At 35.6% G+C, this 24517-nt stretch overlaps 1 protein-coding gene across 4 annotated transcripts in view; it reads right to left on the bottom strand.

Annotated features, from left to right (window-relative positions):
• The window catches only part of DIAPH2 (diaphanous related formin 2), a 291784-nt gene that overhangs the window by 261934 nt on the left and 5333 nt on the right, over positions 1–24517 (bottom strand). For 3 of the 4 annotated variants that reach the window (XM_064518290.1, XM_064518291.1, XM_064518293.1), the window contains exons 2-4: positions 7162–7194; positions 4638–4814; positions 3791–3895 (exon numbers count right to left, since the gene is read on the bottom strand). In XM_064518290.1, the coding sequence (XP_064374360.1) occupies positions 3791–3895; positions 4638–4814; positions 7162–7194 (315 nt within the window). The remainder of the gene's footprint in view (positions 1–3790; positions 3896–4637; positions 4815–7161; positions 7195–24517) is intronic. The other variant, XM_064518292.1, reaches the window with a different exon arrangement.

Below are 24517 nucleotides of genomic sequence, written 5' to 3'. Positions count from 1 at the left end.
CTCTACTTTCCCCTCCTAACTGTTCAATTATCCTTTTAGGAACTCATTCAGAAAAGAGAAGTCCCTGCCAGTCTTTCATGATTGTCTCTTCTGTCCTCCGACTGGTGAAGCTTCCTCCAGAAGCCCAAGATGAACCGTCATCACCAGATGACAGATCTTCCTCTAATTCATAACCTTCTCCTCTTGCCAGCACTAGTCTTGGTCAATATGGCAAGATGTCACCCAGTTCAGTTCTGAAAGAGTTGTGAGCCCTTATCCTTTCCCCAAGTTAATTCCCATGACCAATAACCCTTCTCTTTGAGTTGGGAGAGTAGTCAGCTAGCACCTAAGCCAATTCTGTAAATTTCCAGATGCTTTAAGTCCACTGAAGTTTAGAAATAAAGCATAAATGCTTTTTACGGAGAAGTAATTTGTAAAAGTCTTTGCCTCTCTACTTACATAAAAAAACTGAAAGATATAGAGAATGCAAAAATAAAACTACACTAATAAGTCACCTTCTTCATAAGTTTCAAAGTTGCACATCTCTCTCAACATTCATTAAAATAAAGAGTACACGGAAGAACTTTCACTGTTGCAGCATATGTAGAGTATCAAAAAGTTATCCCTTTGTGGTTTCAAGGAACATGTCATATGTGACATGGCAAGGAAGGAATCGGAAGCCCAAATAACTGCATCACATCCAAGCATCCACCTTACTAGCTACTATCCTTTCTCCATCCCCCAAGGAAAAGGAAAGCTTTTTTCCATCCATTGAAAATCAAGTTTTCCTCACTCAGAACTCTCAAGACAGCACAGCGTTTCAGAGAAGCATGGTCAACTTGCTGAAGATGGCACAGAAGGCAAAGAAAATGAAGTACTGATTTTTAAATTTGATGAAGATCAGGAAATGAGATTCGTATTTCAGATGAGTGCAGAGAAGCACAAAAGCCCGACTAAAGAGAATACAAAATGGACCATAAAAGAAGTCACATCAACTATTAAGTGTGTTCCAAGAGCCATGAGCTCTAAACAGAAGAAAAGTCCCAAGTATGTTCATCACGAAAAGAACACAGATGAACTATTATCTATGACCAAAGAAAAGGAGAAAATTTTAAGGAACAAGGAAGAGCCATGAGCTTGTACACAGTCAATATTTTCATGAAAGACAAACCTAGCCTGAGAAAGAGAAAGTTTGAAAAGCCAAAACATAGTAATAATTGGTCAGGGCTAGAATCCAATCAAATGTTAAAGTAATCGTTCAATTAAAAAGATGACAAAATTAAAGGTGAAGACAAGGTTTTCATTTACTGTAAGAGTCTAATCAATATTTTACAACTAAGTTCTATTTTTTGTATTTTAAATAGCCAGTGACTTAAAAAGATAAATTAGGATAAAACTATAGAAAGGTCATCCATATTTCCAAACAGCTTTTAAGATGCCATTTGAATATTATGATTCAAATATAAAAATGGCTTATTAAAGAATACAAGCAAACTTTTTCCATTAGGAAAAATATTTCACATATCAACAAAACATCCATACTGGAGCTGAATGAAGTTCAGAGCACATATTCATACGTGAGGACTTTTTGGGTTTTTTTTTTTAAACTGTTAGTACCTTTTGGCAAACTTATCCCCAATTCTGTTACTTTCCCATGCTGCAGCTCATATGGTGGCAGTAATGCAGTTTGTTAAAATTTTCAGCAGTTAGACATGCAATGGCAGCCATGCTTTTGTTACTCGGCTACAAAATTCTGGGAATCAATGAGGCTACATTTCAATATTACTATATATAATAGAGATCATGATCTCCCACCTGCTTTTTGTGAAAGAATTTCAAGAACTTCCATTATGAAAATTTCTACCACTTCAACAAAATACTTTTGCTCGCTCAGAAAAATGTTAAGATTTAACATTCAATATCAACAGAAGACAAACCCCTACAATAGAATCAATAGCTTTCAGAGACAGTCTACACAAAATATATTAACAGGAAATTTCACAACATGCACTGCATAAGCTTGAGTAATTTTCCAATGACTTGTATGTTTAGCCAGACAATGCCTTAAGTACCAGATTCATTATAGGACAGCTGGGAAGAGAAGAAAGACTGTGGGTTTTGTTTAAGATGAATACATCCAGAAATTTCACTCCTCTCAAAGCAGATCACCATTTGCACATTATAATGCACATTCTTCCTCATTTAAGAAATAGTTTATGAAATTTTACACAAAGCACTCAGGTTTACAATTGCATGTAATTCTAGTTTTAATTTTTTGAAATTAAAACTCCACAGCAGAGTGGTAATAGCACTTACAGTCCATTCTTACAGATTCATCAGGCAGACATCAACATAATCTTAGTTGCTAGTTGATTTCAAAAAGAAACAGATGACTGTTTAATATAATATTCTCTTTATTTTCCACTCAGACTTAGCTATGTAGAACTGCTAGAAGTGCTGCTGTTAAGTATTTGAACAATTATTCTATACCCAGGCTTCATTTCCAATAACATTTTATTGCAAACAATAACTTAAATGTGAAAACACAAAGAGATTCATCCTAATTTCCAAATAAAACTACATGCATCATTTAATTCTATTGAAGAACTACTCTGATGGCAAATTTCACTTATCACTTGAAACACGTTCCTGTCCCTTGAATATCAAAAGCTTCCCTCTCCCTGCCCATGCTGTTACTCAGCTCTGACAACACTGCAATACATTAAGTTGCTGAGAATTCTGCACTAGCTTCTTTGAAGTTCTATATACAGCAAACAGTAGCAAAACCTGGACAAAAACCAACCTTCCAATGAAATCACATTTATTTGTAATTGTGTTTCATACAACATTCGAGTAGTTTTATGAAATATTTTCTTTTTACTCCAGAAGAGCTGTATTCAACATAGTCGACTTTTAACACACAAAAAGTATTATTGTTCTATTTAATAACCCACTAGTACTACTGTTCCCACCACTGCAGAAAAATTGCAGCTTTTCACCATTTGAGAGCAATAATATATTTCTCCACCCTAACAGATGTTGAAGCATACAGTGGTTCTCTTTCACTTCTACCAGCCTCAATTAGACAAACTTAAAAATATCTACACGAAGCACCCTTCAGTTAAGGGTTAATCAATCACCTTCAGTACAGAGAAAGATCAACGCAAATGAGAGGTCTGAAGATAAACTTTTCTACTCAAAACAGTTTCAGGGTATATTTTAAGACTATTTTTTCCACTAAAGGAATCATCTTATTTAGCTTCAGAACATTTCTTAGCAAAATATTTAACACAATCTTCAATACAACTACTGTAATCAATATTTTCTGATTAAACTAAAATACTGATTTATTGCTATTTTAAGTATTTTCAGTATTTTCATTCCCTGTTTCTAACACTGCAAAGGGGACGCACAGTAACAATTCATGTCATTACTGAAACTATAAAGTCATACTCTCCTTTCTAAGCACTTTGGCTATCATAAATGCATAAAATGAATTGCACAAAAATATGTTCAGGTTCTATCCATTACTCCACATAAGAGAATTTGCAGTTCCTTGTGGTTTACATGAATGTGTCAAGTTTTTTTTTTATTGCCCAACAACCGAAATTCAAGTTAACACTTCAGCCACAGTTGCAAGCATTTCAAAACATATTAGCAAGTACAGATTTTTTTCCCTTACCACTCTTAGAAGGTTACATCCAGACCAAAAAAAAAACCCCCAAAAGTGGAAGTTTCAGCATGAAAAGCGTAACACCTTTGCTAAGCTAAGCATACTAGTTTCATTTGTCTTGGAGAGTCAACTACTTACAGATTTGGCAGTTGCAGAAATGTACTGGACAACCATCTCACGTTTTGTGGTCAAGTCTTTATCTCTTAAGGGAGCTTTACGTTCTTCATTTAGATTCATGTCTTCCTGTGAAGAAGCAGACCACACAACATCAAGATTATATTTCATGGTTTTTATTCGTACTCCTTAGGCCATACTGACTGGAGGTTTTCCATATGATCCTTTAAAATTGCTGTAAACAGTATTTCTAACAATCTTCAAAAGATCACATTTCCTTATACTTCATGTATAAATACCACTGTGCATGACAGAAGTAATATATTTCTATTTCAAAAGCTTTTTTCTATATTACTAACAGAAAAGCATATTTCTGAATGGTGTCAAGCCTTGATAAATGAACTTAAGACAGAAAATACTCAGGACCATATAAAAACTCAGGTTTCTCTACAGTAAGATTTTATTAATGGAAATGGCTATTTTACAAAGGAAGCAACATAAGTCTAGCAAAAATTGTCCTTCAGCAGCAGTATCTACCTACCACAACTAAGATGTCTACAGGTTAACCTAACAGAGTAATCACTCAACAGCTTGAAATATTTAGTTTTTGGCTTTTTGCCTGTTTTTTCTATAGAATTAACTGACATAATTTGAATATATGGAATACTAGCACATACTTTTTGTATCATTACTCAATTTTTTATGTGACAGTTTAACATAGGCCTCTCTGATCAACCTGTCTATCCTCCTTCCCTGCCCAACGCCCCTAACATAGTACTGCCAGACCTACAACATTTGAAAAATACTATTACATAATAAACACTAACATGAAAACAAATGAAAATCTCAGAATGATTTGACACTATCTTACCATCATTTTTTCAAAGAGATCCATGACTTCTTTTTCTGATAAGTTCATGCAACGTTCATCAACAACTGGCTGGGCAACTGGGAGTTCACTGATAGAAGCTTGAGAGTCAATAGGATGTTGAATGAGAGGTTTCTCTCTTTTCACTCCTGATTTTCTAAAGCTTGTTATTCTGTCACGCTGCAAAGATATCCATTTAAAAATAAGCAGATACAAGCAGAAATACAGGAAAACAGATACGTTAACTCAACTGCATGGCAGTAATACCAACTTTCTTAAAGTTAATCCAAGCAGCAGCGTTAAAACTCAGAAATTGTGCTGTAAACAAAAATGTTTTTACATACAGAGATTACATTTCACAGAAAGACATTATTTAAGGTAGGTTCCTGACAGGTCATACGTGAAACAGATGCAACTATCTTTCAGACTCAGAGGTGTACCAACTATGTCAAATTCTTTGCATTTCAAGATCTTTAGTTGATCTTCTCGCATTACTCCCTATCCTTGTAGCAAATAAATACAGTACCACAAAGATAACGTCAAATGTTCCTTAACCTGAAGAGCTGCAATCTTTGAGGATAACTGAAAAAGCCAGCAGTTGGGAAGGAGGTACTCACAAGTTCACCAAGCTTATATAAAAATCCTGCTAAAGTAAAATAAAGTTTGCACAGGAATTAATGCTCCAAGTAACATTTACAATTCTTTGAAGTGTTTTTGAGTACAGACTCCTGAAATTAGCACATAATCTTAAAAAGCAAGGTAATGGATTACTGGTACAGAAGCAGCCGTCCACAGTTAAATACACATAACAGGCATTAGTGAAAGCATAGTCTGCAACGAAATTTAACTAGTTAAGGCTGATTTGCTTTATGCCAGTACCCAACCCCCATTTTTTTTAAATTAAAGTAGCACATGCTTATTCAGTTAATTTGTTAATATTAGAAATGACCAAAAAGTTCATCTCCCTTATAAGGCTGTTTGCTACTATATTATTTAAGTGTATAACTCTATCCTGAATAACATAACCATTAGAAAATTTGTAATTTACTAATATTGTCTTTTAAAAAGTATGTACATGTATGTGTGTACACACACACGTACATGTTCATATCAGGAATATTATATCTATATGGATTTTCTAAATAAGCCGTCTACATCAACAAATATTTAGGTATTTGTGTCTCGAACAGCCTTATGAAGATGTACTTTTGTTTAACAGCAGCTTATGTAGGCATTAACAGTATCATTCATAACTTCATGGATATTATAATAACTTATGCAAAACGAAGTTTAATGTTGGCTATAATTAAACAACTTTTGTGATTCATGAAGAATTCAAAAGTGGATTTCATTTGCAAGAAGCTTGGATTAATTTTAAGTTAGTCAGGTCATGAGTGGACTTGACTAAGTGGCATGGGAGATAGGAGAGAGGGTTGTTTCATTTTTTTTGTTGTGTTGAGTGTTTTGTTTTTTAAAGACATCACAAGACTAGCATAAATTTTTTGAACAGAATACATACATACATAAGCTGCATGCCTTTTTAATTTGTTTGGGTTCTTGTTTTGTTTCGTTTAGGGATTATTTGTTGGGTGGGGAGTAGTTTCCTTAAAAGTCTTACATTTGTGGACAGAAACACATTACTGAAAAGGATATTGTAAAAATTCTTGCCATTTTAAAGAAGTTGTTTTTTGAAAACAAAACTAGGGCACAGCCTATTGAAAAGCTCACAAAATATTATACAATGTTGTAAAGGCAATACCCAAACATATCCAATATATATCAAATGCAATTTTATTCATTTACATTAAAATGCTCTCTTAGCAATCATTAAAAAGGTGTTTTAAGAACAATTTCACCATAATCCATTTCAAGTACACCTCATTAAAAGCAAGTTTGTTTAATCACATTGTGATGGCAAGATCACTTTCAGGCCATAAACGAAGCTTAGACATGCTTACTATATACAATTTCTTCATCTCAAACAGGTAAGTGATGATTAACTAGATAGCCAGTGAATAGCCAGAATGGCTTAACTATCATATCCAGAAAACTAGAGTCAGCAATTTTACCACCATCAATTCTGAAACAATTAAATAGCATACAGTATATATAAAATACTTGGCAACAGGTTTCAAAGTATTTAATATTATCAAGTTAGTGCTACTGAATACAGACTTGTTGTTTGACATACAGTACACAGTTATTAGCCAATATAGTTCCATTTGAATCGTTTTGCAACTGACTTTGAAGAACCACCACAGATTCTCTACTGTTAAAAATTCCTAACAGTTTGAACACATCTGCAGTGTCTACTCAAATATTTACTGTGGTTAAAGAAGCTTCTCCAGATTGATATCATTACTTTTCTTTAACTGAAGTTATAGATGAAGTTCTTGAGGTATAGTAACTCAAAAGTCTAACTCTTAATATCCTTATAAGAACATGTCACATTGTCCACAACATTTGGAGTAAAACAGCATGCAGTGTGGGGTTATCATTACAAACCAAGATGTCATGAAGACCTTACCACATCATCTGCCAAAGTTTTTATTTGAATATTCTATTTAAAAAAAGAAAAAGAACAAACAAAAAAAACCAGTTACCTAGTGTTTCAAAACAATAATCCACATTTTATATATCATCATTAAAAATCACTTATAATTTCAGTAACTGTTCTAACAGAAAACCAGAGCATGGAATCAGAAAGCAAGCAAATTTCCTGCAATTCTCCATAAAATAGTACTATTCACTGTATTTTATGAGGAAAGACAGGCTTACATTACCTTTGCCATTATCTTTTGACTAACTTGTGAACCTATACAGCCCTAGTACCCTTTATGTTTCACAAAAATGGAACAAGAGCTCAGAACAGTTTTCCAAAGATGAGCAATTTTTTCCTCTTAGTTTGGACTTAAGACTACTGGACTTCAAATTGAGTCAACAGAAGACAAGCAGATAGGCTATAGGACGTTCTCTGTTTTGACAGAGTTATTGAGACTGGGAGAGATGAGGAGACATAATTGTGCCTTAGCTTCTCAAGGCTTCTGCTATTTTCTCACTGCCTCATTCGCCAAATTCCTCTGAACTCCAAGTAATGCAAACTGACAGCTGAACTGGATAAAGTTAGTGACCGGCTTCTGCACCATCAGTACAATATTACCTATGCCTCCCTCGTATCTTTTCACATTTCCTCAGCCATAGTAAAAAACTGACAAAGATCTTTAGTCACAGCCAAAAAAGCAATCTACATTGCATACCAAGATCGACAATCACATCAAGGAAACATTAGGTTAATAAATATTGTTCAATTTACACCAAGGTAGCTAATTTCTAGAACTTAAAAAAAATAATCTCAGACAAAAAAAATAACTGCTATATCTTCAGAAGTGTGGTAGTTGATCCATGACACAGCTTCACAAGTCACTGGTTAGTAGCCGTATCCTCTTGCATGCAAAGGCTTCATATTCTTTGGTTATGCTCTCAGCACCTAAAGTGATCAAGGTGCTTCTGGTCAGATCCCCATGCCACATGAGTCAGCAAGTCTTTGGTTGGGCTTGGGATTGTTTCATGCATAATGCATACTTCCTGCATTAATGATGGGGTCCGATCAATGGCTCCACTTGCAAGGAGGGTCTACTTCCATAAAGAATGCCAAGGGGACGTTTCTACACTAGTAATCCAGTTCTCGGATATACTGTTCTGATCATGCCCTCAGACTTTTTGCCATGGTTTTATTTAGGCTCCAAAAATAAAGTTAGACCTACAAGAATTCCTCCATTAAATTGAACTGCCCTTTGTAAAGGTCTGCATTCCACTGTGTCTCTGAATTGAGAGAAATATTAAGCCAGGAACCTTCCAAGCCAGAAGCAGCAGCAATGGAAGGTGACTGACTGATTTAACAGGCAACTCCAGTTATACGAAGTCTCAAGTAATTGGCTTAAGGTGACTGGTAGCTGCTCATCAGTAACAGTATCCAATCAAGACAACATTTTGACTACCAAGAACATACAACCAACCCAAACAGGTCAGTCCAGATGATGCGCTATTGGTGGGGAAATTACACATTAAGAACATCACAATGTAAGTTTGAAAAGTGAGTAAGCCTAAAGGATTTCATGAAGGCAGAACATTTAGTCTGCTGTCCTCTGCCTAAAGATTAACTGTACCTGCCAGTCCACAACAAAGAATCTCCACAGTCAAACTAAAATTTGAATATGTATTTACCAATGCAACTCTGTACCCATCAGAGTCTGACTTTTTATTTACTCCTGACAACTTGAAGTCTGACATTTTGGCTTAGTTGTAACATCAAACTAAGCTCTATCTACTGATTAGCTACTACCAAAATAGAGAGTCTCAACCCCAAGCGCAATGCTACCACCTCTCTCCCTTGCACCAACACTTGCACTCAGGCAAGTTTACACTGAACCAATTCAGAGGACAAGCATGCAACTAACAAAACCTCAGAAGTTACTGTATCTTCACAAAATTATCACCATCAAATTACCTCCTTAAACTGACTCACCATAAGATCAAGTAAACACTGGTGTTTGCCCGAGAAACAGAGAAGCCTACCTCTTTCACTCACTGCATAAATTGAGGGCATTTATTAAACAAATACTATACATTAATATCAAATATATAAAATAATTAACAGGATGAACAAAAAAATCAATAAGGTAAGGTTTCTTCCAATTTTGGGGTTGGTGATTTTTTCATGTTTTTGTTGGTGGTCAGGGTTTTTGTGCAACATATTATATGGAAAAATATTCAAGAAACAAGCCAGCAAGAAAAAAAAAAGAAACAAAGCAATAATTTAGCACTCTTATTTTGGAAAAATCTCAGCATTTTGTGTGTTTATTAGCTTAAGTGAAGATACAGTAGAAAATACTGACATAAAGTGAAGGGAGAAGGGCCAAAACTAAACAATGATCTTGTAGTTTCCTGTTCTTCAATGAAATGATGACTGCAAGTAGCAAAATCTTCTAGCCTTTTGCCATCTTTTCACATTAATAGTAGAAGAAGCTGTTTTTAATAAAGGAACCACTAATCAAAGCAATGACTGTAAATAAGTAATATGCTTTGGTGTAGCATATGTGGTAATATACTTTTTAACAGAAGGTAACAGTGTATCATTAGCATATGACAGTTCAGTATTACTGGACATGAAGCCAATGTGATGTAGCTCACATGAAGGCAAGAGAAGATAAAGAGTTCTCTCAAACAGTGCTTTGGTCACAGTTAAAGATTTCATAAATACCAGTGCACAAATTCTGAAGCTCTAATGTACCCATATAACATTACACTTCCCTTTGGTGGAAGACGTTAATCATCACACGCTGGTTCTAACTGCACTTTCTATCTTTCGGCTGCAGTTCTGAACATACTCCTGAAGACAAACTTACAAGAATAAACAAGTGGGGAAGAAGGAGGGAAATAGGTTTATACTTTAAACCGTAACAAAGATATCATTTGGAGGTGGCAAGCACAACTAGCACAAAACCCCAGAACACATTTTAGTGATTTCTGCCTTACTACTCCAACTGTAATGCCAGCCTTCCCCCTTCGTAACTGTAGCATCTCAAATTTCTTTTTCCCAGCTACCTCCCTCCTGTATTTTCTTCCTCTAGGCTCAGCATGGAGTAAAAGACGAACTAATACTTTGATCTTGAAATCAACACCAAGACATTCTTAGTCTTGTAAAGGCTTAACTTTTTTTAAATAGAGTTCATAGAGCGAAAAGTCCAAAAGAAGTAAAACCCAACTGTGACTTAAACCCAGAGACAGCTATGTAAGCAAAAAAATTTAATTCAAGGTATCTGTTTTAGTATTCAGCTGCATTAGAAATATTTGATTTTTATTTATTCATTTAATTACTGTCAATCTGTCTCAGAACCTGAAAAAGGATAATCTACCTTACCTCTAGATCTGTATTGCATTTTTCACTCAAATTCCTCGGGGCAAAATACAGAATACTAAAATAAGATACAACACACTTTTGCAGACATCTCATGCTCACTTCCTATGTCTCCTTATGGTGCATACGCCACACTGCTGCCAATAGCTACTCAAAATAAGCAACGCATTTAATAGGTGTAAGAGAAACTGGAGGTGGTGGCAAGACAATTCTGTGTCTTCAGGTTCTCATTGTCACACAGTTCTGACAGTCTCTTATGTTGACAGAGAAATTACCGCCTCCAGCTTGATTTAAGAATGTAGACTGAAAGCTGTTTACATCCCCAGGAAGCAGTTTAAAGTAATGCATTTTTTGTAGTCAATCCTCTAGCATTATTCTCTCACCCATCCAAAAAACGACCATTGCATTACAAGATGAAAAGAAATCAACCTTTTTTCTAGCTTGTTAGTAAGAGACTAAGTTCTCTAACTCTCTGATTTTAGAAGTAGCCCAAATGCAAAGGTTTCTCAAACTACCTGCTAAATAGTAACACATTTGCAGATAAAGGATATCACATTAATAAATATACACAACTTAAGGCAGCAGCATATCATCTTTCCCTCCTAGTTTTTATATTAACACAAACCATGAAACTTCAACTCCTATATCAAGACATTATTTCCAATTAATTTATTTTATCCCACCTCCACTTAAGTGATGGAGACTCTCTTTCTAGTGTAATTTGCTTGTATTGCACCAATAGTTAAAATATTCCTTTCTATTTACTAATGTTGATTCTACCAGGAAGACAACAGCACAGCAGCCTAACAAGTACTATTAAACCTCATAGTAAAATAACTGGTCAAGATAATCCAAGCAACACTGACACGTTACAGCTCAAAAATTTGTGAAGAAATTAGGTTATCTATGAACATAATGTAGCATTGAGATTTTCAAGAAGAAACTAAACTATTCAGTTCTTCCACTGCAAAAGTAAACTTCTTAACTTCGTGTGCTTTTAACGTTTTGGTTTCCCGTCCCAACTTTAATTTATGGTGTGTATCCCATTACTTGCATAAGAAAGCACTGACAGACTGTGACAGTAAGGCACACAATAAAAAAGTGTAACATATACCAATGCAGCTGCGCTGCTCTATTCTTTTATCTTAAAAGGTCAATCTTGGCCATATTAACATTCTAGGAGGAACTAAAGAGTAATTTCAAGGCCGCACATAAAAACAGTAGACAGTTTTTCCACAATACCTCACTGCATTTATTGGTGTGAAGCTCATTGAAGCCCAGTTCAGGCTACTGAAGTTACAATACCAACATTCAAAGTATTAAATGACTTGAGAGGATTGCACTGACTTTCAGTGCAGAACTCACAGCAGTCTATGTATTTTGAAACCTTTTGGTTACTTATGTATTACCAAAACTTTGCAGATCACATCTGAGATGGCCATGAGTTGTAAATAAAGGTGTCTTTATGCAGGTTGATTGATCTTTCCATTATATATAAACATTACTTCTCTATGTTCTTGTTTTTTATTTTATTTTTCTGATGGAAGTGAGAATTCTGAACATAACAGAGTAACTCGCAGTTTACCACATATATCAAAACAGCAATTGACTGGGTAACTTCTGAATTTAACAATTTTCATTCCACTCCACACTACTCAGAAAAATCATGCTGTGCTGCAATATCCTCTTTGAGCACTGCCTGAAAATTCAGGTAAGAGTTCAAACTGCTGCTAGCAGTCATAATTTTGTAAGAAGATACAGAAACTTGGCCTTTTTAATTCAAAAAAGGAGAAACCTGTTTCCTAAAATTTATCTGGACTCCAACACCTGAAAAAGCAGCATTCTAAAATTTGGCTCAAGGACAAGTGTTTTTTAAACCAGCCACAAACAAATGTGCATACAATTTTTCATGACAATCAAGAAGGGAATAGCTTCCTACATGAGTATCTGCACTACAGCTATATAAGCAGAGGAACCCCAAATCTAGTTAACATAATATGCAGTACAAGAAGTTGTTTGTAACGGAGACTAGATCTCATAGCCACAAAATACAATCCACTCCTACAACTTCTGTTCTTTAGCAAAAAAAAAAAAAAAAAAAAAAAAAAAGCTCCTGCTAGACAAATTTAACCCCTTCTTACCATATTCAATTTTGTAATTAAATATAAAAAGTCACCTAGGAAACCATGAAAAAGATACTTGAGTTTTGTCAGTTAAAGTACAGAAACTAGAACTACACACTCATTTAGAACTTTGGGGGGTCTTTATCCATGACGAAGTATACCTGGCATTATTAATAAAACTAGCAAAAATGTAATTAGTGAAATTTTTGCTTTACAGTAAGTTGATTAGCATTTCAAAAAGCATGAGTCAGGCTTGGAAAAAGGAGAACTTAAAATAATTGCTGTACTCCATCATGTATATTAAGGGTAATTGAAGTTAGCAACACTAATAGTTTTACTACTACTGTTGCACATGAACATTTGGTCTTTATAGTAACACATCAAAAGTTGTTTGCTTTGCAGCTGTTCAGAAAAATTCCTTTAAAATGCATTATTTATATGATTCATCTAAAAGCCAAACTTGAAGCTAAACATTCCTGGGGACACTACAGATGGATATGGAGAAGCAGGTGAACACCTTAGAGCAGGCTGCAAAATGAAGTTGAAAAGTTATTCGTGTGGACAGCATTCAAGAGGAGATTGATCATCCACAAATGAGCAATCCTAGGAAAAGTAGCTGGACAACTAACTCCTCATACTAAAGCCAAAGGGTTACCCAGGCTGGTGTTTAACAGTAGAGGGCAGCAATCCTTTAATCATAAAGCTGGACGATTGAGGGCCTCTGAACGATTCCCAGATACAGGGTGAGGAGAGCAGGACAGGCCAGAGACCAAAATCCCTGTTAATCATACTGGACACTCACCCTCACAGATGCCACTGTCTGGTAGTCAGGAGATGGAGGGAAGGCACATCTCCGCACCACACGCCTGTGCAAGCAGAACATAGAAACCTCAAGCAGCCATCTGATCTGCCTCGAAAGGGAGGTTGAAAGAAACTGAGTTGGCTTCCACTTTTCTAGCCTGTTTAGGCAGAATACTAGAACACTCCAAAAAGCACATGGACTACTGAAGAAACTGCATTTTCTAGATTACTTCTGTACAAGCCTTTACCAAAAGGCAAGGTGATTCAAAAAAGGAAAAATAACTGAACTTATGTAACCTTAACTTCTACAGTTTTATAACTGAAGATATACATAAATTTAGAGAAAAGAATTCAAGTAACATTGCTTTGTTATTTCTAGCTCAAACCGCCATTACTGTTTTGAAGAACTTGTTTCAGAGAATACTTGACTGGTGTTTAACAGAAGTAGGTTTTAAAACCAGAGCAAAATTAAAAGCTCATTCCGAAAGCTGCACTTCCATGGCAGTCTGAGACCACAGAATTGCTGGTGGTCAGAGACAGATGCGAGGGTGGCCCCAGGGCACTACAGACTACCTTAGAAACTATTTCAGAAAGCCTAGAAGGCAGTTTTCATCTTAGTCAGTGCAAAGGTAGATAAAATAAGTGTTGCCACTTTCCAAAGCTACAGGGTCCAAACAGTTTCCATCAAGTCTCTGCACCAACTGTATCAGATGAGTTATCATTAAAGACATGCAAAAATCAGATATGGGATCAGCAGAGTTTACATCAGTTATGTTACATGACAGATGTGTTCTTTATAAAGCACTAAGTACAACCAGGACCTGTTTCTCATTCTGATATTTAGTGTCATACAATACAAAATAAAAAGCAAAACTGTTATTGTTAAAATTTTGTAAACATTTAGAATTTACTATTCAAGTGTTAATTACAGCAAACTGATTAGTGACTATTACATTAAAAAAAAATAACCTGCAGTGATATTATGGACAGCAAGCTCAGAATCACTGGGGGAAAACTATCTTAAAATATAGATTATCTACCTCTTGCCATTAACTTCAAGGTAACAGCTGGCTGGAAAAATCTATCAGCATGCTCGAATTGCTCTCTTCAGTTTAGAATAACTGTTAACATACTCCCATAACTGGCCAGTTCAGTGACACACAATGTACAGCTTATTTTCAAACAAATCCTTATAAAAAGCTTTCCTCTGAGCTTCCTGAAAAAGCCTTGTAAATAGTATAGCATAGTTCTCAGTAGAGGCACACTGTCTCTCTTCAAGATGCTTAACAGCTTTTTAATTCTTCAAGTAGCTTGCTAACTAAAACTCCTATAAACTAGACCTCTGCAAAAGCCAAGTTATAATTCCTTTCATGAATTCCACAACACACAAACTGAAATGCTGCTTTTATTAAATGCATACTAGCTTACCAGCCTCAATATGCAGTTACGAAAGCTTCATCATTATTAGACCAGAAGCAATTGCTGGTATGGTAGTAATAATTCTGTTACTTCTCCATTTGTCACTTGGCTCATTACAAAAGAGATCTAGTTAAACAAAGCACCAGTCAGTTGAGAACTGCCAGATCGCTTTTAGATACGTTGAGATTTACAAAGTCTATATAATGGATACAGGTTCTGTAAACTATTATCCACGTTCCCACAAGAATACTTAGTAGATGGACATAGGCAATAAGCAAGTCTTAATACCATAGGTGTACGCTCAAAAACTAGCAGTGGAGATGCACTGTGCTGATGGACACTTTCTTAATAGCCAAAACACACTTTTGGCCCAGCTTCTTTTAATTAAAAAATATACTTCTACATGTACTTCTGGTTAACTTGAGAGATGCACCATAAATATTTCAACATATCTGAATATTTCTGTTTTCAAATATCGCATTTAACAGGCCATATAACAATTACAATATAGGCAAGGCTACTCCTCTGAAGTACATTGGGCCTTGAATGTTCTAACATGCTTAAGGAATCAAGATCTTTCCAAAGATTAAGAGACAAAGCCAACTCTCTAATACAGATTTTAAACTTTACATTTCAGTTTGAAGCTTCCATTTTTCTTCAGAAACGTCATCCACTATCATTTTAGCCTTTAATTTAGAAATAAATATAGCATTACATAATCATCAATAGAAGTTTTACAGGATATTTCGGGGGGGGGGGGGGGGCAGAAGATAAAATACAAGTAAATTGGTGAGAGACCCCTGGCTGTTCTTAGGGCCCAAAAAGGGCAATTAAGAATCTCCCACTTTTATAAGGATTCTGGCAGTCTGGCAAATCTCTGAAATAAGAGGAGAAACAGATCTTGATAAGAATATTCTGTTCATCTAAAAGAAACTTCAGATACCACTAGGGAGACCTCACATGTTATCATCAGCATTTAGAAGTTTACATACAAAATTTGAACCCAAAGGGAAACAGATGTCAGCTGGCTAAGATCAAAAGTTAGCACACAAACTCAAATAAACTGAAATACTTGAGTCTGTCTTTCTTTATAAGCCATAAAACTAGCATTTTTATCCAATGTCACATACACTGTAGTAAAATTGACAAATAAGAGAAAATATTTTGTTAAGACTTGGCTTATAAAAGCCTTAGCCATTCACAGATTCAGAATAAGCTAATGAATATGACAGATTAGTATAAGGTACCTTGGAAATCAAGAAGACTTAGAGCAGTCATAATGAACCTCCAACACTGACAAACATCTAGTAACAGATTTTTATCCCAGCTCTGCTGTACCTGCAATGCTCTAGCTCTAGTGTTGTTTTCTGTCTTAATCAGTCTTAATTCCCAGAAAACCAAATTCTTCTTTTTTTTTTAAATCCTATTATCTAGTGGGACAGCAAGAGCTGCTGCTTCCAGGCAATGGGAGCCACCTTCCCTGGAACTGCCTCAGTTCCTCCTTTCCACTCCTCTATGGCAAATAGATTACCTACTGCATTTTTTTCATCAACAGAAAAAAACAAGGAGCCTAATGGTGAGGAAACTCCATTTGATTTAGCACACAACTTCTTGGCTGAAGAGTCAACATCTGCTGCAACCTCTCCAACCTTTACAATCCTGCATTCTGTACTATTCTAGCCTTTGCTTCCAGCAGACGGCAAGGTAGTTTCATTCTCCAGTTTATTTACAGCTTGGTGGAACCATTCCCAAACTATACAGGTAAAAGTACAGCAGTAGGCTTTGATAAAGTCTCCACCTATAAACCCGATACACAAATTTCCTTTGACATGTAATTACTAGTCTACACATTCACATTTGAACTTCAGACAAAGCTTGGGTTGAAGAGACAGGCTTCCTAAATCCATCAATATTAATTCATAATATTCTAAGATTTAAACTATTTCCTGAATGAATTGAGAAAAGCAATAATTCCATCAGTTAACATCTTATATATAAAAACAAATTCATCAATTCACAGAGCAACCTTTATAAAATTCATGTGGATATTCATGGGTAACCTGAGCACATACCACACTCCAATATTATGATAAACCATCTTTTTCCTCACTTTCCCCTTTAGCAGAAGACCACAGGTTTTTTCATAAGCTGTTTCGAGCACCTGGAATCCTTCCTGTTACCTTCTTAACAAAGAATCTCAGCTGTACAGAAGCCAAACCATACCACTACTTCCTCTCTATTCTGTACCACATAATTCCTCTCTAGCCATGCTACGTGCTGCTTCATTTCCTATTTCCTCATATGACAAAGAACTGCCATCTTCTCAGGAAACTGTCTCAAGTGGGAAAGATCAGGAAAAGGAGCAGAAAGGCCCTGCATGTATCATGGCAGCTATAAATTCCATTTTATCCAATATGCTTTGGCTATGAGCTGCATTAAAGAGTTCATGCAAGTTAGTAACACTGAATTGCTATTTTTTCCATTGAGAAGCCAGAGTGCCTGACTAGCAACAGCATTACTTATTTTTCTAAGTTTTAGCATTATATGAAGCTTTTAACCGAAAAAAGTATCTCGATCAACTTATTTACGAAGGGATCGCATACTGCTCCAATCAAATACTTGCTCTTTGCTAGGAGGCCTACATCTTGGAATACAGAACAAGCATTACTCTAAAGAGTTGTCTACATAATCCCTGTGCCTGGATGCTCGAAGACTGCTGAGTTCAGACAAAACGAATAATGTTCAAAAGTAATTCCAGCTCCTTTGGCTCACTGCACCTCTTCCATTGCCAGTTCCTTTGTGGGTTATGTTTTTGGCTAGTTGGGTTTGGGGATTTTTTTGTTTTTAAATAATAAAAACAAATGCACACGCCCTTCCTCCCTCAAAGTCTAACAAAAGAAAAATACTCCCTTTTCAAGGAGCTGGCCAGTATTTGATCAAACTCTTCACGGTATTGGCTTTCTGCAAACTTTTGTAACTTGCTATTGGTCTTCTGCTTCATTGGCAAGTATACCAATTGTCTCACAATAGCTACAGGCTTCCAGTTCTATCCTCTTCTCAAGCAGCAGAGGAAAACACATATATATATTTAATTTTAAATTATTATTTTATATTTATTCATATATATACACACACATATATATGTATGTAAAAATCAGGTAGACACTTCTTTCAGTGTTTACTGTACCTACAAGTGCAAGGGGGGTTCCAGGAAAACAACAGCATATTTGGTTAAGGATCTTCCCAAAACTGTCTTCACATATAGTTGGAAGGGAAGTATATAGAATTTGAACCTGTCACATACAATCAGGTATTAGGCTACTTAAACACATAGTCTAATGGGAAGCAAGTAAGCAGGAACAGAGGAAAAAAACTGAGATTTGTGCAAAAGAATTATTGAATTTTCTCAGATACAAGCAGTTTCTGGAATTCAGATTTCAAAAGAACTCTCATTTTGAAGCTGGCTGGTCACTACTCATTTTGAAATAAAGCTTAGGTTTCAAAAAAAGATTAATCCTGTGTTCAAAGCATTTAGCTGTAGTTAAAAGGGTTGCATGTCCATGAAAAGTTAAAAACAAGCTAAACTCTCACTTCAGTTAGAGTGAAGATGAACCTTTTCCCAGTAAAACAGTCCCTCTCTGTAGGAAGAGAGGGTTGAAAGGAGGTGGCCTATTCTGACTACTCTTTATTGACCAAACTCAGTAGCTTTATAATGGTTCCTACTCAGTCTTCTGAGCAGCTCCACAATATTTTTGAATGAAAAGATCAGCCGCTTGCACTCAGGAGAGCCCAGAACGAGAAAGGAAGATGCACAACAATTTCAACGTCCATCCAGTATTGCTATCTAGCAAAACTGGTTTTATTCTGCTGCCACAATGAAAGCAAAAAGCTCATTCCACAGCTTATATCTAAACAAAACATAAGATCAAGTCTGCACGGAATTGTTTTGACATAATTTTTCCCAATATAATTGTTCCAGAACATTTCAAAAACACTTTCCAATAATGTTATGCAAAAAGACAAAAAAAAAAAAAAAAAAATCAAATTCCCTAAAAAACTCAGAGACGGGAAGTCAAGCAGCTGTACTTTTTAAAAACAAGTAGCAGAGATGCAGAGCTTCATCTGGTACTGACAGGCACACTTGGCAGAAAAGCAACAGACATGTAACCAGCCCAATAAACATCTAAACAGTCCATTTATCCTGGTAGGAGTTACACTGCTTCATTTCTAATTAAATCCCCAAAGTTGATCCAATGACTATTCAAGTGATTAGTTTAGTAAATGATCTCAGCCTATTTTCCTACCAAAAAGACTAATTTCCTTCCAAATCCAAACCAATTGATTTGCTTGGTCTGGTTACAGCAAACAGAACATACCAATATTGACGAGCAGTCTTGCCTAATACCAGTGCAATAGCAACTACATAGACAGATGGCTTCTTCTCTAATGTACATCTGGCACCTTTTGCAGGCACCAAATAGATATACAGTAACCTATATAGGTATCTCAAAGTATTTTTGAAATTACTGCACTGCATCTCTTTTAGTATTCCTCTAAATGAAGCTTAGGAGGTGCTGCTTAGTAAGAGAGCTTATTCCAAAGCTAAGCGCAAAATGTCACTGACTCTCAACTATCCGAATTCCTATATTTTAAATACAACGTTCTTGAAGACACACCATTAGAGCATCCATTACACAAAATTAGATTTGAATGTGAAATTGTTTAAGCCCAAAATAAATGCAATGCTATTCTACCAGTGGCCCAAAAATTAAGATGTAATATATGCTTAGCCTGAAGATTCAAGTACACAGAAGTATATTTCCATTATTTATTTCCCCCTCTTACACTGCTGATTGTTGCTGCAATCCCATATGCTACCTTGATAATGTCAAATATTATTTTCTCTTCTTTTAAATTTAAATTATTTACTTGGTACAACTGGAACACTGCATGTAACCGTTTGAACTATTAATAACTGTAAAGTTCTCATTTACTTATGCGCTCATACAATCACAATATACATATCCAACAGTTTCACTGCGAAGCTATAGTATTTTAGAAGTTATGACAATTTTGTAGACATCAACATAATTTACAGCAGGAGAATACGAAGAAACAAAATGCAACAGGAAAGCAGGAAACCATCCTATACAAAAAGTAACTACCTGTAGCTACTGTCAAGGTTTAGAGTCTATTGAACCTCACCTTGTACCCCTCCCTCACAGAGTCACCCTCATTAAAGGTCACTATCTTTCAACCATAATTAACTCTTACAATACTACTAACTGAAGTAGTAAGAGACTGCTGAAGTAAAGTTTTTCCAAACCAAAGTACTTAATTTTTTCTTGTCATGTTCAACAACCATCCCTGAGATACCAACAGAAATGATGAATTTATATGGAGCCATTTATAAACATAACTAATTGTAACAAAGAGATACCCTCAAGGCAGAACTAAGGTGAAATGTAGATATGTCATTACAGTCTGCCTTTATGCATAGTTATTTCTAGAAATCCTGCAAAAATATCTAGAACTACAACAATACAATACTATCTCAACTAAATCAAATGAATTAAGTGGCAAGTTATTCATAATGCACCTGCAATGCAACTTTTCTAGCCAATTAATAGCTCTTTATATACCCATTTCATCTCTAATGCATCATCTTAAGAAACTGAGTTTTAAAAAAATTGTAGTTTAATACAATACATGCACACAACAAGGCAGTAGTTCAAAAAAAGGTCTCATCCAACAAGGCAGTAGTTCAAAAAAAGGTCTCATCCCTCTAAATCCTTTATTAATTTTTTTTCTGATAAGTGAATCTGTCTGGATTTAATAACTGATATCAAATGGAAATGAGAAAACAAAAATCAAGAATCATGCTTTACACGTGTGTTTACTTGTAACTTGCAAGCACTAAGGCAGCAACTGTGAGTTATGCCTCCAGTTATCTCTCCAAGTCCTGGGATTCTACATCCTTATCTCCCTGCTGTCCCAAATCTACTAACATCTTATTTAGAAACTTGTTCCAACCTACTCATCAAACACTGCTCTGAAAAGTTCACATTCCTCATGCAAATTCTTCTGCATTGTCACATGACAAACCAAATATGCTATTTCGGGGGTTTTGTCATAACAACTTCATATTTCCACTACAATTAGGAGAGCAATAAATGTAAAAGTATCTTCACAAAAAAAATCATCTTGAGAAAAAGAAAGTATTTCTTCTGATCACGCTTTTATAATCAGCTGGTGACTCCTTACACTTAACTTACATACTTTCAAAACAAGTTTAAACACACTTCACCATTCTGAAAAATAAACTGGAAATATCTTTAAAAAAAATACGTATTTCATCTTTGATTTCCTCTGTATCTGATAGCACTGCAATGAGGACACTTCAGCAGCCAACATGCATCACACATTCAGCACGCATAACACTTGCTCCAATACCACTTCACATCTCCAGTGATTTACTCTTTGGATCACTGAAAGGATCAAGAGGAAACCTTAGGAGGAAGCAGCCTGTCACACACATCACCCTGAACTTCCTCTTCTCCCCCCCCCAACCTCTCCCAGCCACAAAAAGGCTCTGAAACTAATTCAGAAACACTTTCCTGTTTACATAAGAAGAGCCTTTATCTACTACAAACTCTTATGGGCATTTTCCTTTCATGTAACAAAGAAGGCGTGGTGACATTACAGCATTCACTACACCTTTAAAAACAAATACTACCACACCCAGGTGACAGAATATCTTCAGCAGCTGTACCAAATTCTACATTTTCCATGAGAGGACTCATTCCTGAGTTGAATTTCTAAGGTATTTTCTCAATTTTTACAAGTCACATGAGTTTATGGTTTATAATAACATATAGATTACAATATAAACCAATTGCCATAACAAATCTTCTTCAGATATGCCAACTTACACGCATTGTGCTGCTTTCACAACATGTTCAAATAAACAGCTACCATCGGAAGAGGGCTGAAAAGCAGACACAATGGTGTTTTAATAGTACCAATGGATGAACTCAGACAAGCCAGTAGAAAAGGAAGAGCTCCAGTCAGCCATAACTCTGGCCATATTAATTTCAGTAAACAATCCACACAGAGAAGAAAAATAAAGAGGATTTTTTGACAGGATCAGTCTTGATCTTGTTTGTCACACTGCCACACAAAAACTTTAGTGAGTTTAGCACAGAGATCAGCATGGAGACTGTTTAAGCAAGCACTGCTGCCAAAAAACCTGATAGTGAGCCTTATCCTCACACTGCAATTCTGACTGCATTAGAATAAATAACACAGCAGCAGTCTTTTCCACCTGGACCCACGAAGCACTCAGCTCTGCTACAAATAGCTCTGATTGGAGTCCTTATGACTGCAGGTGCTCGTTACACTTCCACTTAGTTATGCCTTAACAGTTTACACCACTTATAAAAAAAAACCAGAGCTGTGAAGTAATAAAAGAGGTATTTTGTTTAAGACTGATAATTCAGTCATGAAGACCTTAGATTAAAGAAAGCTAGAGAAAAGCAGCTGAACTGGAACAATGAGTTTTCAAATACTCCTTTCTGCAAGCCTACCAAGAATCTAGAATGACCCAATAGCATTTTCATCCCGGCTCAGCATACTTGAGTTGACCAATCCTGTACTATTAAGTCTCACTGGACATACTTCATTCTTAATATTAGCACCCATTCTGAACTACTTCCTGCTCCATGCTTCCTTCTGTTCTGCAGCCAGGGAAGACCCTGAGATCCATGTATTAAGGATGTCAGTACCACAAGGTGTTCAAAAATATATATACACTAGACACATTATATTGGGCATATTATATATATGCTGCATTATATTTTCTCCTAAGCATGGAATAGGTCACAACATGAAATCTCTGAATTCCTTTCAGTTCACAAGTGTCACCAACTTCTGAGTTCTTCTTCCATTCTTTTAAAATCACGGCATACTAAAGCATTTTAGCTTCTCTACACTAAAAATCTCTATATAAATCTATATCCCCAAATAGATACCTTTACCTATACAATCTCAAAGCAGCTAAAGTTCTGCAATTCACAAGTTTTTCTTGGTAGCAGTGTGCTTTTCCAGGAATCAAAAATTCCAAACAAACATCTGCTGTCATCCAAGCAGGATAAACATGTCATGTTACACGATGTCACATGCTACAGATGTCAAAAAGCTTGACTGCATTTTTAAATCCATTTCTGAAATATTCTTTTCTACATTAAGTCAATTAAAATGTTTATTAAAGAGTAATGTTTGACAGCTCTTACTTCACAAGAACCAGAGCTGAAGACACTAAAAAATACTTACTATTTATCAATGAGTAGCAAAAACTGACTTATGTTCAACAATGACAGCACTTTGCAACATTTTAAAATTACCACTTCGGTAGAAGTCTGTATAGAGCATGAGAAAATAGTCCTGTTTTTCTAAACAAAATCTAAATATTTTGTCATATAATAAAAAACTAAGAGAAAAAGATTGTTGGCCATCTAAAATACTATTTATTTAACCATTTTGGCAGCTCTAAATCCAGATGATAATTTACTCGGAGCATGAATATCATATGCATCTGCTATTCACTTGGTGATATATCCAACTTTCACTCCAATTTGCTGGGCAAGATGCTGTGAAACCCCACAATGGTACATGACACTACCAAAATGGTGCATTCCACTGCGGTCAAAGAAGATAATATTTACCAATATCTTAGGTGTCATTCAAGGGAAATGCCTAACAGCAAAATAGTTAATCTAAGATGATAAAGGGCAAATGTATTTTAACCATTACAGATCTCTGTCTTTTATCAAAGATGTTTAACGTGACCTTTTAAAAGTGATTTTAATGTTCTAAGCCCAAACTGCACGTAATCTGTTCAACATTACAAACATTGACCAGCAATTGTAGGTATTTTATTCATGTTATTTTTTGAAGAAATAAGCAACTGCTTAAGCATTTCTTCAGTTTTCACTCCTTCTTCCCATACAATGAACTAATAGTTAACAAGTAGAATATATTTGCATTATCAACTGTGTTAGTGCTGCTTTTATCAAGCAAGACTCAGTTTGTTTACCTGTTAGGCAGGTATGCTTGAAAGCAGTAGATCAACAGTGGTGGAATGAACATCTCTAGTAATGAAAAGGTACTTGATTCACAAGACCTTAAGTAAAAGATCTGTTTGATACAAAAACAACATGCAAGTTTAAGCTGCTCCAAATTAGGTTTGCCGACCTGCAACTTCCTAAATTGATACAAACTGTTACACATCTTCTGTTAGTCTATCAAAGTTATCTGCTCTCCTCATCAAGAATCCTTTATGTCAAAAAAAAACCCTCCTCCAAAATAAAGTTATTGAATGATAAAAAAAGAAAATATGAGTTGTATACAAGTTGTAAGCAACTGTGGAAAAACATTCAGTTGAATCATTTCCTAACTTCTTGTGGTTTTAAGGTTGAACAAGTAAACTGACCCATATCCAAATGAAACTGTCAGTTGCTTCAGCAGCAAGGGCCATCTCTTTCTTCTTCACATTACCTCTAAATTTGGACAGGGATAAAAACAATTAGAGGGATTTTACTAGCCGGTATTGCCTACCTCAGAAG

The sequence above is a fragment of the Dromaius novaehollandiae genome, chromosome 11, assembly GCF_036370855.1.
Source record: "Dromaius novaehollandiae isolate bDroNov1 chromosome 11, bDroNov1.hap1, whole genome shotgun sequence".
Lineage (NCBI taxonomy): Eukaryota > Metazoa > Chordata > Aves > Casuariiformes > Dromaiidae > Dromaius > Dromaius novaehollandiae.
The sequence above is the reverse complement of the archived record's forward strand: the minus strand, read 5'-3'. Positions and strand labels throughout refer to the sequence as shown.